The 16,547-nt window shown below is 46.5% G+C and overlaps 1 protein-coding gene across 1 annotated transcript in view; it reads right to left on the reverse strand.

The window, feature by feature from the left end:
- Positions 1–16,547, reverse strand: part of UBR4 (ubiquitin protein ligase E3 component n-recognin 4) — a 122,417-nt gene that overhangs the window by 13,208 nt on the left and 92,662 nt on the right. Inside the window, exons 84-100 of the mRNA XM_054009407.1 lie at positions 15,638–15,747; positions 14,379–14,520; positions 12,853–12,934; positions 11,742–11,915; positions 11,043–11,164; positions 10,410–10,607; positions 10,203–10,283; positions 7,685–7,772; positions 6,825–6,952; positions 6,218–6,325; positions 5,620–5,739; positions 4,596–4,786; positions 4,176–4,349; positions 3,424–3,523; positions 2,567–2,785; positions 1,896–2,009; positions 547–689 (exon numbers count right to left, since the gene is read on the reverse strand). Of these exons, the coding sequence (XP_053865382.1) occupies positions 547–689; positions 1,896–2,009; positions 2,567–2,785; positions 3,424–3,523; positions 4,176–4,349; positions 4,596–4,786; positions 5,620–5,739; positions 6,218–6,325; positions 6,825–6,952; positions 7,685–7,772; positions 10,203–10,283; positions 10,410–10,607; positions 11,043–11,164; positions 11,742–11,915; positions 12,853–12,934; positions 14,379–14,520; positions 15,638–15,747 (2,294 nt within the window). The remainder of the gene's footprint in view (positions 1–546; positions 690–1,895; positions 2,010–2,566; positions 2,786–3,423; positions 3,524–4,175; positions 4,350–4,595; positions 4,787–5,619; positions 5,740–6,217; positions 6,326–6,824; positions 6,953–7,684; positions 7,773–10,202; positions 10,284–10,409; positions 10,608–11,042; positions 11,165–11,741; positions 11,916–12,852; positions 12,935–14,378; positions 14,521–15,637; positions 15,748–16,547) is intronic.

The following is a 16,547-nucleotide window of genomic DNA, read 5'->3' on the forward strand; positions in this document are numbered from 1 at the left end:
TACAAAGGAGATCAGTATCATTATCCCCATTTTACAGATAGGGAAACTGAGGCACAAAAAGGGAACATGAATCACCCAAGATCACCCAGCAGGCCAGTGGCTAAGCTGGGACTAGAACCCAGACCTCAGAGTTCTAATCCAGCACTGGCCACGCTGCCTCCCATTACTCTAAGCATCAGGGGGTATCTGTTGGTCTTTAAGGTGCCACCAGACTCCTTGCTATTACTCTAAGCAGTAAATGAAAAGGGTGGCACTCCATACTTGCTTAGTTCCATCAACACCCTTTATAAACGGTGCTTTCCAACTTCACAGCACCATGCACTGATTTTAGTTAATGTTTGAAATTACCGTACTAAGGAGGCCATAATAAAATTGGAGGACAGCAGCTGCTGGATGGATGATGGAACAATGATCTCTGGATAAGCATGTTCATGCGGAGTTGCATTTTGTATTGGGTTGGACATTGAAGGGACATTAAATGCATATACAAAGCACCATGATCGGTAACTACCAGCCCAATGGCCCCAGAGACTGATCAGCCCTCACCTCACCGCTGCGAGATGACAATCGTAATGGACAATGTTGAAATGAGAGACCGTGCTGTATCCTTGCTGCTTTCGGGGCTTGTTCTCAAACTCTTCAAGGGCGACCCGCTTGGTGAAAGTGTAAATACCCAGAACCTTGGTCGGCTGTAACAAACCAAAGCTTTATTAGAGATGAATCAAGTCCTACTTGAGTTGTCAAAAAATTGCAGATGAGTTGCGGGCAAGCCATGGAAAATTGTGGAAAAGTAATAATGGACCTTATTATTTGTGGTGATAAAGTCCATTATTACTTTTCCGCTATTTTCTGCTGTCGGCTGTCTGGGATCGAGAGTGGGGCAGGGGCCCCCGCTGTCAACTGCCCAGGGCTGACAGCAGAGGCTCCTGCTCTTAGCCCCAGGACAGCCAGGACTCCTACTGTCAGGCCCCCATGGTGGGGCTCCTGCTTTCAAAACTGTGGTGGAAGCTTAATATTGCGGGAATCTGCCATTTTTGCAGTATTGCAAGTTACGTAGGCCCTTAGAGATGAAATATTGGCACCTGCAAGCATTTAGTGGTTTGCCACTCATTCAAGAGTTAACTGGCCCATATCTATAGGAAGGTATTAGGGTCAAACAAGCTTTTCCCAAGCATCCACTCACCAATTCACGTTTCCTACCTAGGAAGGGGAATCATGGAGACAATTAAGAAGTTAGGACTACATTATAAATTGGAGACAGAAGCCTCTTGGCAAAACATGCTCCTAGCAGAAGAGATGGGTGCAGATTACATTCTGCTGAGCCTATATCACTCCAGCTAAGAGCAGAGACTTCTAACCTGCACTTTATACTGAAAATAGAAGCAAACCACAGAAGATACGCAACATTAAAATCCATTATTAAGACTTGCACCAAGGTAAGTGAATGACCTAGGTGGGACCCTTCACTAAGGGTTAGCTATGGTTTCAAAGAGTTTTTTGTATTTGCATTTTTTGTACTATTCCCCTCCACGGCACCTGTGCAGGAGGGATTGTTACCAAAGCTGGGTCCTACACGAGATCTTCAGGAGCCTAACTCCTTACTGGAAATAAACATCTCATCCCCTTTTCCTTCAGAATTAGATACACAGGAGCTAAGCTTTGCAGGGACAACCAGCTCAGTTTCATGTAGATGGTGAGGGGAAGCCAGAGAAGAGATTTAATGAGCACCAGCCTCATTGCCAAAGTTCAGCAGAGAACTACTGATCCCAGGAACAAAACCTGAGATCACCTGGCCCTACAGTGTCACAGCATCAAGTCTCTGTCAGGCACCAGGGCGCAGACTGGTGATTTTCCTGATGTCACATGAGGGCTTTCCTGCTGCTGTTCTGCTGTACCTGGAACTTGTATCCTTCCCTGCAGATGCAGCAGGTCAGTCCTGGTTCTTCTATCAGCTCTTCCATCTGTTTGAGGAGTGCAGTCTTTGTCACCACCTGGCCCTTTTCATTAGTCTGAAAGAGAGAACAAGTCAAACATACTAGGAGAATAAAACCAGCGAGGAATTTATATTTGCTGAAGACCAGAGCATCTTAGTTCCTGGAAGCAGAGAACATTGGAACACAGAATGCTGCTCAACTATCACAGGCGTCTGAGCAGAATTGGGAAACTCCCATAATCTTGCTACTGATTCAGTCAGATTTATAATATTTTTGGACCTCAGAGATTTCCTGCAGTTCTATATTACAAAAGGCAACCACCAGCGCATGGAAAGCTGTTATATAATGAACACTAGGTGACAAGATTATGGTCAATGGACTCTTGCAGGCATAACATTGCTATAGTTGGAGCTCCCAAACTGCTAGCATCAGAGAGTGAAAGGATTTCCCACCCTGAGACAAGTAAATGACCTTCCCTCTTCCAAAAGTCATGCAAAGACCATGTGGCTGGAGCTCTGGTCACTCAATATTTGTCTTTCACTTAAAAAAAAATTCTTCTGGCATTTTTAGCAAGACAGGAATACGACATCCACCATAGACCATTGGAATCCATTACAGCGTATAGGCATTACCGTCATTCCCAGAGTGCCTAAGGCTTTTTGCCTCATTGCCATAGCCATGCGCTTCTTCTCCGCACGGGTCTCCTTTCGGGCTGCATCGATCTTCTTGTTCACCTCTGGATGTTCCCTTAGTGCCTCCAGCAGGTTCTCCGCTAACGTTCCAATACCTTCGTCACTGGACACTTGCTCCAATTTGTGCAGGTTTGTAATAGAATCTGTACCTATTAGTACCTGTTAGAGATTAAAATATAGCAGCTTCTTCAGGAAAAATGTGAGCAAGACCCAAACTATTTCATCTAACCCAGCCTGCAGCAGTCACTGATTGACTAGTTAGAGCTTTAGGCCACACCAAGTGTTTTAAGGGGAGTAGTTCACTGCAATGCTACAGGCGCCCAAGACTGGTGTCTCACAGTCTTCCACAATGCACCTGTATCATGCCCTAAAACTGCATACCAAGGCTACATATATTGAGTAACCAAGAGCTAAAAGGAGTTTATCATATAAGCTACTGAAGTGAAGCCCATAAAACACCTAGACTATGGGAAACCCATCACAGCCATAGTCTATAGTTCTACCTTGCACTTCAAAGGAACTGGAAAATTTAACAGAAAACAACGATCTTGAGCTAAAGAGAACCAGAGAGTACTTAGTCAGAATCTCTCTACTTCAATGGGCATTAGTTCTTTCCATAGTTATTTCAATTCTTCTTTCCAGACTAATGGATCAACTGGGTATGAGAACAACATTGCTCTCCAAACTCAACCACAGTACTACTATGAAAAGATTGATCTAGCTACAGACACCATATAAGCTCTCAGATACAAGCCAGCCACCTGCTTCCTGATCCGTTTCCAAGACTATCTCCTTACCTGTGTGGCAGGGTGTTGTGTGGCGAGCCCTCGAAGGAGCCTCAGGATGAAAGGAAGTGCTGGACGAGATAAAAATTTCTTCCATATGTCTGCATCCAAACTACACAGAGAAGGCGAAAATGTACAGCAGCTGAAAGATAATCGCCAGCACCGAAAGGTATCTAGCTTCCAGCCAACAGCCAGCTTGCACTACACAGGCTGTTAGGAAAGATGGCCACCTTTCCCTCATCCCCTCCACGCAAACAGATCATAAACTTACAACCAGAAGGGCTACTTTGTTCCCTCCTGTCTGAGCTCAAATATTTAGTTTAAATTTTAGATCTTTATTTATAAAACCTTCATGTGGTAACTGAAATGACATTCACACTCCCTCCTCCACACTGCACACACTATCAGCCAGCTCCTCGTTCAGTTGTTAGCTTCAGGTTTTGTTTTAGGCCCATGAGATGACCCTCAGTGTGAGCGCTCTGCTTTAGGGTGATGGATAAGATTCAGCCGGGAAATGAGGCCAATTGGTGCATCTGAGTAACCAAGCTTAGAGCTGGTAGAGACTTTAGGTCATCTAATCCACACGTGCCACCACTGTAGTTCTGTCCCCTCAAGAGTTCGTTCACCAGGGATTCATCGAGCCTAAATCTTTCCAGGGATGGAAGTCCTAACCCTCCCCTTGGAAGACCATGCCATTTGGTGATGATGAAATGAGATAAGGATACACATGGTTACCACACAACACACCACAAAGTTACCCTTACTTCTTTGCACTGGGAATATGCTTTTTCATGTAGTCGAGTGCATTCTGGGTAATCCCTTTCTGGAGGATGAGATCTTTCAGCTGATGCCCATTGCTGTTATTCTTTATGCCAGCTGCTATTTTACAGAAACAGTCCAGGAAAACTTTATCATCTCCACTGTGTTCCTCATCGTACCTGAGTGAGGAGAGGAAACAGCAGTGAATTCAGGCCTCTCCCCTAAGGACCCAGCAGATATACTGGTTCACTCTGCAGATCAACACACACACACATCAGCCCAGATAAGCTCTCCAGAACTCCCACCCGCCAACCAGACTCCTCTTCTCCTGCAAATATCCATTCGACTAACGGGAGCATCAAGGATGCTGATTTATTAAGAATTTTAATTTAATTGGTGCTCTTTGCTGATGTCACAGAACGTACTTGTCAAAGTTACAGTAGGGCTTGAATCGATCAACCAGGATCTGCATTTTCTCCATTTCCCCAAAGGACAGATAAGGGATGATGCGTAACAGGCCTTGCAAAACACTGGGATTGGAGCGGACAAAAGTGCTGTTAATCTGGTCCAGCAGCATTACCAGCTGATCCTTGTCACCAGTAAGGAGGAGGTTACCCTGCAAAAAGGAGAATGATTTATGTTAATCTATAGGCTTCAGGAAAGTCCTCCTATTCCAGTGGTTTACTGACTGTTCCCTATCCGGAGGAAATCAGAGCTTCTGGATCTCAGTAAGACAGCGTGATACAGAACAAAGACAGCAACAGTAGAAGTCTCGTGGTCACGGAGAAGCTGCATTTTTAGCACATTTCCAGGTGTCTAATGGAACAGCTGTATCAACCCATCTAATCAATACCTGGCTTTCTGCAACTGCTGTTAAAATGTTTTCGGGTCGAAACAATCTAACCCTAGCCCAAAAGAGGTCTGACTCAAGCAATAGTAGTTCCAACAGAGCCACTGGGCTAATGGTACCCTCAGGAGATGGAGAGAAGCCCCATTTCTGTGTTTCTGGTGTAACCACATAGTTCACATTAAGAACAGAAGTACTTGTGGCACCTTAGAGACTAACAAATTTGTTAATAGTTCACATTGCCAGTTATTCAGAAAACCAAGTGTGGTTTCAGAGTTCATAAAAAGGCACTCTAAAAGACAAGGCAGATTCACCTCTTTCCATGTTAGCTGATCCACCCACTCTGAGCCAACACACCCCTACAATGCAAAAGAGTTTGGTAGGAATCTTGCAACGCTTTTGGTTCAATGTTGCTCTTCCTCCTTCTGTCCCCAACACAATCTTTTACAAAGGCTGAATCTGCCAAGTACTGTCGTGTCTGATGGCACGGCTTAGACTCCTTGTAGAGACCGTGGAAGGTCTGTACCACTGAACAAGACATTTACAAGCCTTGGATGCCAGTCAGTATTTCCCTCTCCATGGCACCCAGAATAAACACTCACCTTGTCCTCACTCAGTGGTTCTGCATTAGACTCATCCAATATGATCTCCATGATGCTAAGTACCTGCTCCGCCACTGCTGCTCCTCCACTGTCCTTGCTCTCCTGCTCAGCTACCAGGGCCTGCACCGAAGATGACATTAGTCACTACAGCACCAACTGCTATCACTAATAGATGACAGAGGGAAAATAGGGCTGATGGTCCTTAGCTTAGACCAGCACGGAGAGGATATTTAAGCTCTCTTTTGGTTGCTATGAGGCAAGTATGACTGAAATTTTGGATATCTTAAATATAACTGAGCAGATGAAAATTTTTCAGAAGTCCTGGTAAATTTGTGCAAGAGGATCCTATTCATTACTGAGGAAGGACACCAATGTGAGGTCAGCTAAGGTGTGGATAAAAAGGTTGTGTTACCTGGAACGCTACACTCCAGATAACTCCGCTAATCACCTAAAGTGTGTATGGTCTCCATACTAACTCCGAATTTGTGTTCTTGATGCCACCATCAAACTACACTGATAGCTTTGGGCATGATTTACCATCCAGCAAAAGGTGAGCCACAGGTACCAAAATCCACCGTAGGCCAGAATTCCTCCTTACCAAATTCAGAGTTCCCAGCATGACATTCAAAGTGTTCATCTCAGGTTTGACCAGTTGCTGACGGTTCACTTTCACTTTCACACAGTAGCTGAACAGTTTTAGCAGCACCTTCAAAGAAACAGAGACTGTAATCCACAAGATATCCATGAAAGGGCTGGCAGGATGTAAGCGAACTTAAAAGCTCCAAACAATCTAGTTAACTTTCCAAAATCCCTTGGAAAGCACAAGATGTGACCTCTCCAAAAAAATTCACCCCAAGAAGAAGATGGTGATTTTCCAGTAAGATTCTCTAATATATAAAACAGTCATGCTAACAACCTGGGGCCTGATCCTGCAAACTACTCAGTGCCCTCAACTCCCACAGACTTCAAAGGCTTATTCCGAAGAAGTGTTAACAGAGGGGATTAAAAGGGGACAAGGAGAAAGAAGGAAACTGCTATAATTTTACTCGACAAAGATTAGTGAATTTAAACTCTGCTGCAATATGTGAGCTGCTGTACAGGACTGCAGTTGGTAGGCAGCTATTCTAAAAGAGGGAGCTTTCTTGACTGCTTGTGGATTTACTCTACCACACACAGTCTCTTTGCCATGAGTTGCTCAGACTCACTGTCAAGAGATGTCGGCCTTGTTTGAAATCCTTGATTCCAGTCAGTCGGTTCAGCATGCACTCCAGGCCTCCACACTGCGCCATCACACCAGCCATTTTATAAACCTCTTCCTCATCCTCCTCTTCATCTACAGGAAAAAAAGATTATGACAGAAGGGAGGCAGCAACAGCAACAGGACTATACAACTGCCCATAAGAAGAGAGGCATTGAAGTAAAAATGGAGATTAAGCAATTGCCAATGCCAACTACGGTCAAAGTTAAGCAGCTGGGCCAAATCGGAGAAAAATAACCAGGAGCAAAAATATTAAAGAAGGATTTTGACACACAAGTTCCTTCCATGTCTAACACGAAGTCTAAAGCTCTAAAGTGCTGCTGGCCGCAAGCTCCGGTGTACCAACTAACTTCAGAACTGAAGGTCAATATAAACAGTTGCTCTAATCTCAGAGACGTCTGAAGTCAGAGAAAAGATAGTCTTGTCATTAAAGCACTGGACTGAGTTTGATTCCAAACAGTGCCACAAATTTCCTGTGAGATCTTGGGCAAATGGCTTAATCTCTCTGCATCTCTATAAAATGGAAATGATACTTTCTGAACTCAGAGGGGGATTGTGAGGATAAATTCATTCATGTTTATGTCGTGCTCAGATACTACAATGAGGGGGGCTATATAATTATCCACATTGATATTATAAGATAGTGTTGATTATTTAATCTATTCCTGGCACAGGAGGTAAATATAGCAAAAGAATTGTTTGTCAGTCAAATATAAGCTCAGTGCTGTAAGGTTAATGGTGCCATACTTCCGTAGTGAGCCCCACACTCCAAATCTAATTCCAGTTTCTAAGGAACAAATACATTACCTGTAGTGGAGTCCAGCGACTCAATGAATTCTTCAGTCGCATCTCCTAGCAACCCTCGCATGCGGTAAATGATCCTCATTGGCTCCCCCTGGGGAGAAGAATTAGACAAGTGTCATGTTTGCTATGCTGGTGTCTCTGAAAATGCCCAGTAGTCCAATGATGTTTCCTTTAGAGGGGATGACAGACATTTAAGCTTCAGTTTCCTTTCACCCCAAAGCAGAAGATAATGCAGGGAAATTTTTGCAATGGCTCATTTCTCCACTTTTTAATCTTTCTAGAGTCTCTCCAAAACCCCATCTTCATCAAACCCCACTAAACCATCATTTAGTCTAGTCTGTTTCCTAATAAGGCCCATTACCAAACTGTGTGTCTAATTAACAGTTCTCCCTCTTACATCACCTGCCTTCATGACAGATTCCTTTAGTAATAGGCTGCACTGTGGTATCACATCAGTGAAAGACATAGCCAAGAAAAAGGGGGGAGGTGAGACATGTATGTCCTCAGAGAGGGTACCTGCTCTATAATCAATCTTTTCGGCTGATTCCATGGCACAACCCTGGAAAAGACTGGTAAATAAGTTGGATGGGGTGTTGCCCAATAAATCAGCGAGAAAGAGAGGCTAATTGGACTGGTGTTTTTAAACAGACAAACCTCCCAGCAATGGGAAATGAAGGAGAAAAGAGTAAATGGCATTTTGATGAGCTTTAAGTAAAAAAGGGTATTGGGAAGTGTGCAAACACCGTAAAGGACTAGCTGTCCCCTTCCTGCGGGAAGCGAGTCAGGTAGCAGGATGCATTTCCAGCCAGAAACACTGGCTGAGTGTGTATCACTGAACTTATCATTTTAACACTATAGGTCTGAATACAAAGAAGGAAAAAACCCGTAGCTTTGGGAACAGGAGACCTTGAGAGAAAAAACCTGTCAGAGAGCACACTAAGCCTAATGTGGAATAAGCAGTGCTTAATGTCATAGCAAATACATAAGCACAGGGAAAGCCCTGGGGGAAGATCTACTCAAAGGCCATGCTAGAGACCAGCAATTAACACCACAGGGGCCCTGGTAAAATGGCAGATGAACAAAAAAAGCTAGTGAGAGAGACAAGGGAAACAAAACAGGCCTGAGGTTAGCTTCTTGTGAGCCTGTCTATTTCCTAGGGAATGCAAGATGGAGCTCCAGAAGTGCTTTGGAGCAATGCACACAAAGGAAGACAGATGAAAGCTGTTAGTGACAGTAATGCTGAACAAACTCAGCCTTTCACATCCAGCAGTGCATCCTGGGAAAGCAATACACTGGCTACAGAAGAACATCGCACACAAACAGCACTTCCAAATGCTGAATACATAAAAGGAGTCTGAGGGGAGCACATGGAATATTCAGCCTTGCTTTTTTGGGCAGCTCACATGCACCCTGAAGACCAGAACTCACTTCCCCAACCGGTGCTGCTGCTTAATGGAAAAAGGTGACTATCAACTGGCTTCAGGCTTGATTTTGCACCACAAAGGTTTTTACTCACAAGCCTGATCAGAGGTGCTGCCCCAAATGAACAGCACTAGACTGCATATGAGCTAGGCACTGGTATTATTTCAAAGAAAACAGGATTTATTTGAACCTGCCGCAGCAGCATTGTGAAATGAAACACTGAGATCAGAAAGTGAAAACGACCAGTAAAGTTTTCTTGTCCGAGGTGAGCAAGATGCAAAGAGTAAACTGGGCATAAACAAGAAATAGAAAATAAGATTTAAAAAATCCTCCGTCAGCCTTAATCATCTCCAGTCCTATTAGCAGGAGCGGTAAGGCACACATTTTCTGCATGCAAGATGTACACTGACAGCTTCCTTTTTAGTGCTATCCACTAAACTAAACCCTCACAAACAAGGCAGACACCTCTCGACAGGTGCCCAAGGTGTCACAGTAGGCTGACTGCAGAATGGAAATAGAACAAACTCCTTCCTGCTGTGACAGCTTGGGTAAGTCCCTTAAACTCATTGTCTTTTTTCTGCAGAACTAAAATGGGGCAATACCTACCATCACCTCAAAGACACATTGTAAGGATTAACGTCTTAAGTTCTTGGAGATCCTTAAATGAAAGGCACGAGCAGTATAAAATACTATTGATATCAGATACTCTTCCTCCACAGACATTGAAATGCAGAATAATAGAGCAATCTGGTGTCCCAGGCGATACATATATCAAGCTGCCACATGCAGATGGAGTGTGAAGTGAAAGGCCGGGACATAAAATGCAGCTGTTTTTTAACAGAAGGGTCAGAAGAGTCCTTGTCTGAGAAGCCAGCTCAGATTTCTGCAAATGCATAAGCACAACACAGTCACTATTCTTAGCTGAGTCAGTGTTATGTGCTTCTAAGCCACCAGCATTGCAGGGATGAGTAACAGAGGCGCTTTCCAGCTCCCAAATGAGTGCATGGAGAGATCTTGAGCAACGAGGCACCAGAGGCAAAAGCTGACCCCATCTGGTATGGTTTTATAAAACACAGAGCAGGGGGCCACAAGCACATACCTCATTGGTGGGGCACCAGACCTTCTTGTAGACCTCAGCCACAGGAAGATCCAAGCTGATGATCTTATTGTTCACCAGAAGCTGAAAGGGGGGAAATAAAAAAATCTGAGCACAAGCTCACACCACATCACTGATGCTGATCACCAGCCTGACCAGAAACCTGCTCCCATGTTTCTCAGCACGTGGTCAGCAGTTGTGCATTCTCACCTCCATTCCACTGTCATCCTCTAATAGAGCCACCAGGTCGCAGTCCTGACAGATTTTGTTCTTGATGTCCCTCATGAGCGGCCCAATGCCAGGCTCATTACTGCTGTAGGGGTTCCCTGGCATCCTTCCCTGCAAGAAATCTTCCTGCTGGGGATCTTTCTCCAGCGTTACAAAGAACTCAGTCACTTCATTTTCTTCCTTAAGAGCAAAAGCAAAGGGAGAGTGGGTGAAGATTTCCCTAAACATGTCTTTCATCCTCATAACCGTTACCAGGATTTTCTCTAAGACAGTAGAATCACTAGCTCCCCCTGCTGTACCTACAGACCTCAGAGGAGACCTGATAATACCAGATCATCTTCTGTAAGCAAATTCCTCACTGCACACTAAGGCCAAGCCTCAGGCTTCTCACCTGCTCAGCACTGGTACAGGAACCCAGCACTGGTATGAGGTCCCAGAGTGGGGACAGCACACTAGTACAATTCTACACTGGTTAACGTCAAACCAAAAATCAGTGGAGTCAGCACAGCGTTGGGATCTGTTCTGCTGAAGTGTAAACAACTACTTTGACAAGCTTGTTTCATTCTGAGGACATATACAAGACCTGCAAATGACTGCAGGTGTCTGCTCACTTACTGGATAGATAATACTGCAAAGTCTCTCAAAGATGAAGACAGGAGTCCTATAGTCATCAAGGCTGTAGCGTTTAGCAGTTTCAATACACACTGCCATAAATGCCTTTGTTTCAGATTCTGTGCCTGCAAAGAGAAGGGAGTGTTTCATATTAATCTAATTTTTCAGTGGGCTCCGTTTAGCCCAACACATACATCACCTCCTCTTGCAGTAAGTAGCACACTTCAAGGCTACCTCTCTTCTGAAAAGTATCTGTTTAACATTGCTGGGGAAATCGCTATGGGTTCATGGTAACCAGGAAACCTCTTTGCACACTAGCGCCAAGAGAAAATGATCCTTTCATAACAAAGCATGAAATTCCTGGGAACTAATAAAGGTCTCTTCCAGGCATTTTCTTTAAAGTTTCCCTATGGCCAGGAATGGCAAGGGGTTCTACTTGCTAGGTTTATTACATGATGAAGGGAGGGGAGGCGAGAGAACCATTGACCTACATTAGTGTTTGTAATCCCATGGCTAGTATATATCATGCCATAGTTTTGAAATGTTGTACGATGTGCTTTAAAACCAACATGATGTGGTGGCCAAAGTCATGAAAATCCCTGTTGTGGGGTCCTTGAAGTTGTTCCTTTGTGGGGCTGCACTACAGGTCTTGTCTTCTCAGGTGATCTATCGTCAGGATTCCTGGAACCCAGTTGTGTCTACCTGTTGTCATATCCTCCAGCATCTCCAGCAGCATGTCCTGGGTCTCATCAATTAGCTTCGTTCTCTGCACCACCAGCTTCCTCAGGCAGAGATAGCCATTCAGGACTGTGCCCACCAGACGGCTCTTGAAGTGTCGTTTGATGGACTCCACTTCCACAAAGGAAGAGAGAAGCCCTACGAAAACAGGAGAGATTCAGGAACCAGGAGACTCTATTTGCTTTGTTAGCTACGTATTACACATGGCCAGCAAATCTAGAACTATCCTGTGAAGGGAACAAGAAAATGAAATATCCTGCAGTGACTCCTGATATCCAGTCTGTTACTTACCCAACCTACTCCTATATAAGCCAAAAGATTTAGGGTGAAAAGACGGGCCCATTTTTGGGATGGGGATGGCTTGTATGCTCAGGGCCGGCTCCAGGCACCAGCCCACCAAGCATGTGCTTGGGGCGGCACCTGGAGGGAGGCCGCCCTCCCCCCCGGCGCTCTGGCCGGTCGGGGAGAGCGGAGCCCCGGCCGGGCTCGCCGCCCTCCCCCCGGCGCTCTGGCCGGTCGGGGAGAGCGGAGCCCCGGCCGGGCTCGCCGCCCTCCCCCCGGCGCTCTGGCCGGTCGGGGAGAGCGGAGCCCCGGCCGGGCTCGCCGCCCTCCCCCCGGCGCTCTGGCTGGTCGGGGAGAGCAGGCCCGCGGCCGGGCTCGCCGCCCTCCCCTGCTGCGATCCCCGCCGGGGGCGGCGGGAGGTGTTTTGCCTGGGGCTGCAAAAAAGCCAGAGCCGGCCCTGTGTATGCTAGACCAAATATGATCAGAGAAGAGGAGAGGAATGGGAGCAATCAATCTCCCAAGTGTGGGGCTTATAACTTCCTCACTGAACTCCACTTGTGGGATTGGGGGCTCTTTTCTCCAGCCTAGGGAGTGTGTCTGAGGAGGGACTGGCAGTTCCACAGTGGCTCTTTTCTCTTGGCTACTCCCCTGGCCTCTTATGTTTAAGCCAGCTCTGATGATATTTACACCTACATTGGGGAACAGTTTGAAACCGCTACATGCTTTTGAAATGCAGTGAACCATGCTGCAGATCTTAATATGTGACCATTATATGGGGGGTGCAACTAGGTACCTGTGAGGCTCTTCAAGGCATATCCCTGCTGCAGGTCAGTGCTGAGTGTGGCTTCCTCCAGGGCAAGTAAACGAGCTATTTCCTAAAAAGAACAAACACCATCTACATGACAAAGCAGCAAAGCAAACTACAGGTGCCAGGAATGACCGGCTGATGCATGCTCGGCAGACTCAAAGCAAAAACACCATGTTTCTAATGGACACAATAGAGGACTGGGGCTGGCTATGTAAAAGCCAGAACTGCAGACCAAAGTAAGACGACAATCTGTCCACTGGTGCCCAAGCTGTATTCCTATTCTCATCCACTTACTCATCTCATTTCTATTACACATCTCTCTGTTGGTCAATCATCGCATCGCCATTGCTCAATACAAATGATGTGATGTCAGGATGCACCTGGTATGCTCCGTTGCACAGCAGGGGCATTGTACATAACTGTGCCTGTAACATTTTATTCAGCCTCTTCAGGTTCCGGTAGGGTTTGCTGTGGGCTAGGATTGGATTTCACTGCAATAAACTTGAGTATCAAGGGCTGCTGAAACCCAACGACTTGAAAACTGTAACGTAAAAACATTCCCTCCAATCAGCCCATAGTTCATGCTGGAGGAACTGGAGCAGACCTAATGCTTCTGCTCCGCGGTCACTATTTGCTCTCTGAGCCCGCCCAGTCCGTCAGCCAGGACATGGTGTTTGGGCACAGAGCTGCTGCCGAGTCAACGGACCAGACGTTTTTGCTCCTCGGCACAGTTGCCTGTGGAATACTTAAATAAAGGGAAGTGGCCAGCTCACATCAAGGCACGGAGCAGCTGGGGTTAAGAATTACTATAAGCCACTGCTGCCCATAGTGATGGGCGTCAGCTCAGAAATACCAACTTTATACAACTGATCCCACAGGGAGGAAAGAGAAATTCGGAATCATGCACAAAAGCAAACGGGTGCAGCTCTTAGAGCGCAGAAACCAGGCGAGGAGACTGACATTGTAGGGCTTGAGGGGAGCTGCAAGGTTCACAGGTGCCGACTTCCCTGCTTTCTCCTGGGTGCTCGACCCCCTCACTCTGCCCCTGCCCCCACTCCACCCCTTCCATGCAGCCCCGCCTTCTCCCACCCCACCCCCATTCCAACCCCTTTCCCAAAGTCCCCGCCCCAACTCCGCCCCTCCCTGCCCTATTCCAACTCCTTCCCCAAATCGCCACCCCAGCCCCGCCTCCTCCCCTGAGCATGACACATTCCCGCTCCTCCCCCTCCCTCCCAGCACGCTGCCAAACAGCTGTTTGGTGGCGGCCGGGGGGGGAGGGGGAAGCACGGGAAGATAGGCAGAGGAGCGGGAATGCAATGCATTTGGGGGGGAGGAGGAGGTGGTGGTGGGGTAGGGGATGAGGAGAGCTTGGCTGCCAGTGGGTGCTGAGCACCCACTAATTTTTCCCTGTGGGTATTCCAGCCCCGGAGCACCCAGAGTCGGCGCCTATGGCAAGGTTGGCACCAGCTTCCTCGTACTATTTACTTGGCTTCCTTCTTACAGATCTGTACCTTAGTGATGAGGTTGCCGACGTAGGGCAGAACGCCTCTTGCTGCCAGGTACACCTTCCAGTGGGCGGGCTTGATGAGTTTCTGATACAAAGCCAGGTACTCGGCAGCACACTCTCCAGCAATGCTCAGCTCATCCAAGTAGCTAACACAGGGAAACAGAAGTTAACTGCTTCCTAGTGACAAGAAGCACTCAGAACTTAAGGATGGTGCAGCAACCTGGGAAATAGCTATAATTTTTTTTTATAAATATGGTGTATGCCTTTGAGTGTTAACTTGCCAGGGAGTTAGCTCAAAAGGGGTTGTTAAAGGAACCAAATAAGAATGGTAAAATAATGGCCTAGATAAGGAACATCCCAATAAATACTCCAAACAAAAGCCAGTTTTATAGCTGTGAAGAAGCAACTCCTCAACTCCAGCCCTGGTGACAGAGCTGTTTTGCCAAGGCTGGGAAGAGAGAGATCAAAGGGAACACCAAACCATTAGAGGACCAGAAAAGGTTGGTGCTTGAGTGGACAGAGAGGCTGCCCAGAGAGTGTCAGTGGAAGCTGACAGGCTGGCAAAGGAACACACAGATAGAGAGAGCATGCTGTGAGCAGGACGGTCTGTTTGTCCCAGAGATGGGGATTAGCTGAGGGGAACTTACAAAACCTGGCAAGGATCAATTACGGTGCAAGACTTATCAATTTTACCCATTGCCCTGTGCACATTCTACCTCTGGGGGAAAAGAACAAATAATGCTTTGTTTTGAAGACTGTTTCTAAGTCATTTTTATCAATGTCCCAGTCACAGACCCTAGGAATGAAAGGGCTTACAGGTGTCCAACGCAGCTGAGCTGGTCACATTAACATGGATGGGGAATGGCCCAGAGGACCCAGACCGAGAGTGGCTGGACTATGTGGTTCCACCCACAGCGAGGATCAGGAAGCTAGGCCTGTCACCTAAGGGGTGCAGCACTTGAGAGGAACCGAAAGGGATCTCAGGCATGGTTCACCTTGTAACTGTGATAGATGGTAGGGAAACAAGGTAGGAGAAGAGCTGTAAGGAGGTTGCCTTTCCCCATTTGTGCTTTTTCTCCCCAATACCAGTTCTATCAGTGTTAAGTGCTGCTCCTGTAAAGCAGTAAATGCCCAGGGGAGCCGTACTCTAGCAATTGTGGTGCGAATTCTTAAAGGAGTGATGTGCAAGTTTTAGTGGGGATCAGAGAAATCAAATTATGTGATTCACTGTGGCGCTACAAAGCTAAGCACCTTGTGAGATACCTGGTAAGGAGATCGAGGACCTGCTGCTTCCGGCTGGGGATGGTAGCCAGAGCTTCCACAATAGTGCATGCAGCCTGCCTGGCAGCTTGGGTTGCAGGAGTAAACAGTACCTAAGGTGGGGAAATTAAAACACATGATGTCATTGGATGTGGATAGGTAAACCAGTGACAGTCACTAAAATGAGACCAACATGGGGGCAACTGGTGGCCTAGCAGTAGTGCTCTGTATTGCCATGCCAGAGACCTAGAGATTGTTGACATGGACACTTACTTCACAGCAAGCTGTGGTGTAAAAATCTACACTGTTTCAAAGCAGAGTAGCTCAAAGCGCACTAGAGAACTTTTGGTGCGTGGCAGCAGCATCCACATGGACACTTTGTGTGTAGCAGGCTGGTACAGAGTAGATTTGCACCCCAGCTTGCTGGGAACGAAGCGTTTTTGCAGACAAGCCTTTAGATGTGATTGGACAGGACAAAGTCAGTGGTGATCACAAGGTCACTCAAAGGTCCAGAGAGTTTTAAAAGAAGGCAGAAAGCTGGGAGTTATGTTTTTAAATGGCATTTCCATGGACCCAGCCCTAGGGGTATAAATACCATCCCACTCTGTCAGTCAGCAGGAAGGGCAATGTAGAGACCTTGTCCTGTCCCAGCTCCAACTGGTTCCTGCCCTTCCTGTTCATTCTTGAAAGCTTTCCCCTTAATCCCAACCTGCTATAAAGGAGTCCTTAAAGGGGCAACACCCCTTTTCTTTCAGCTATCCGACAAGGACCCCACTCGCATAAAAGTTGCAGTGGGCACAGCGTCTCCAAACCACAGCTCCTTTGACACCTCATGGTTTGCTTGAAGAGACACTACCAACAACCAGTTGTAGAGCTGGGAGATAAAAACCATCAATGATTGAGAATGCTACAA

Source organism: Malaclemys terrapin, chromosome 19 (assembly GCF_027887155.1).
Source record: "Malaclemys terrapin pileata isolate rMalTer1 chromosome 19, rMalTer1.hap1, whole genome shotgun sequence".
NCBI lineage: Eukaryota > Metazoa > Chordata > Testudines > Emydidae > Malaclemys > Malaclemys terrapin.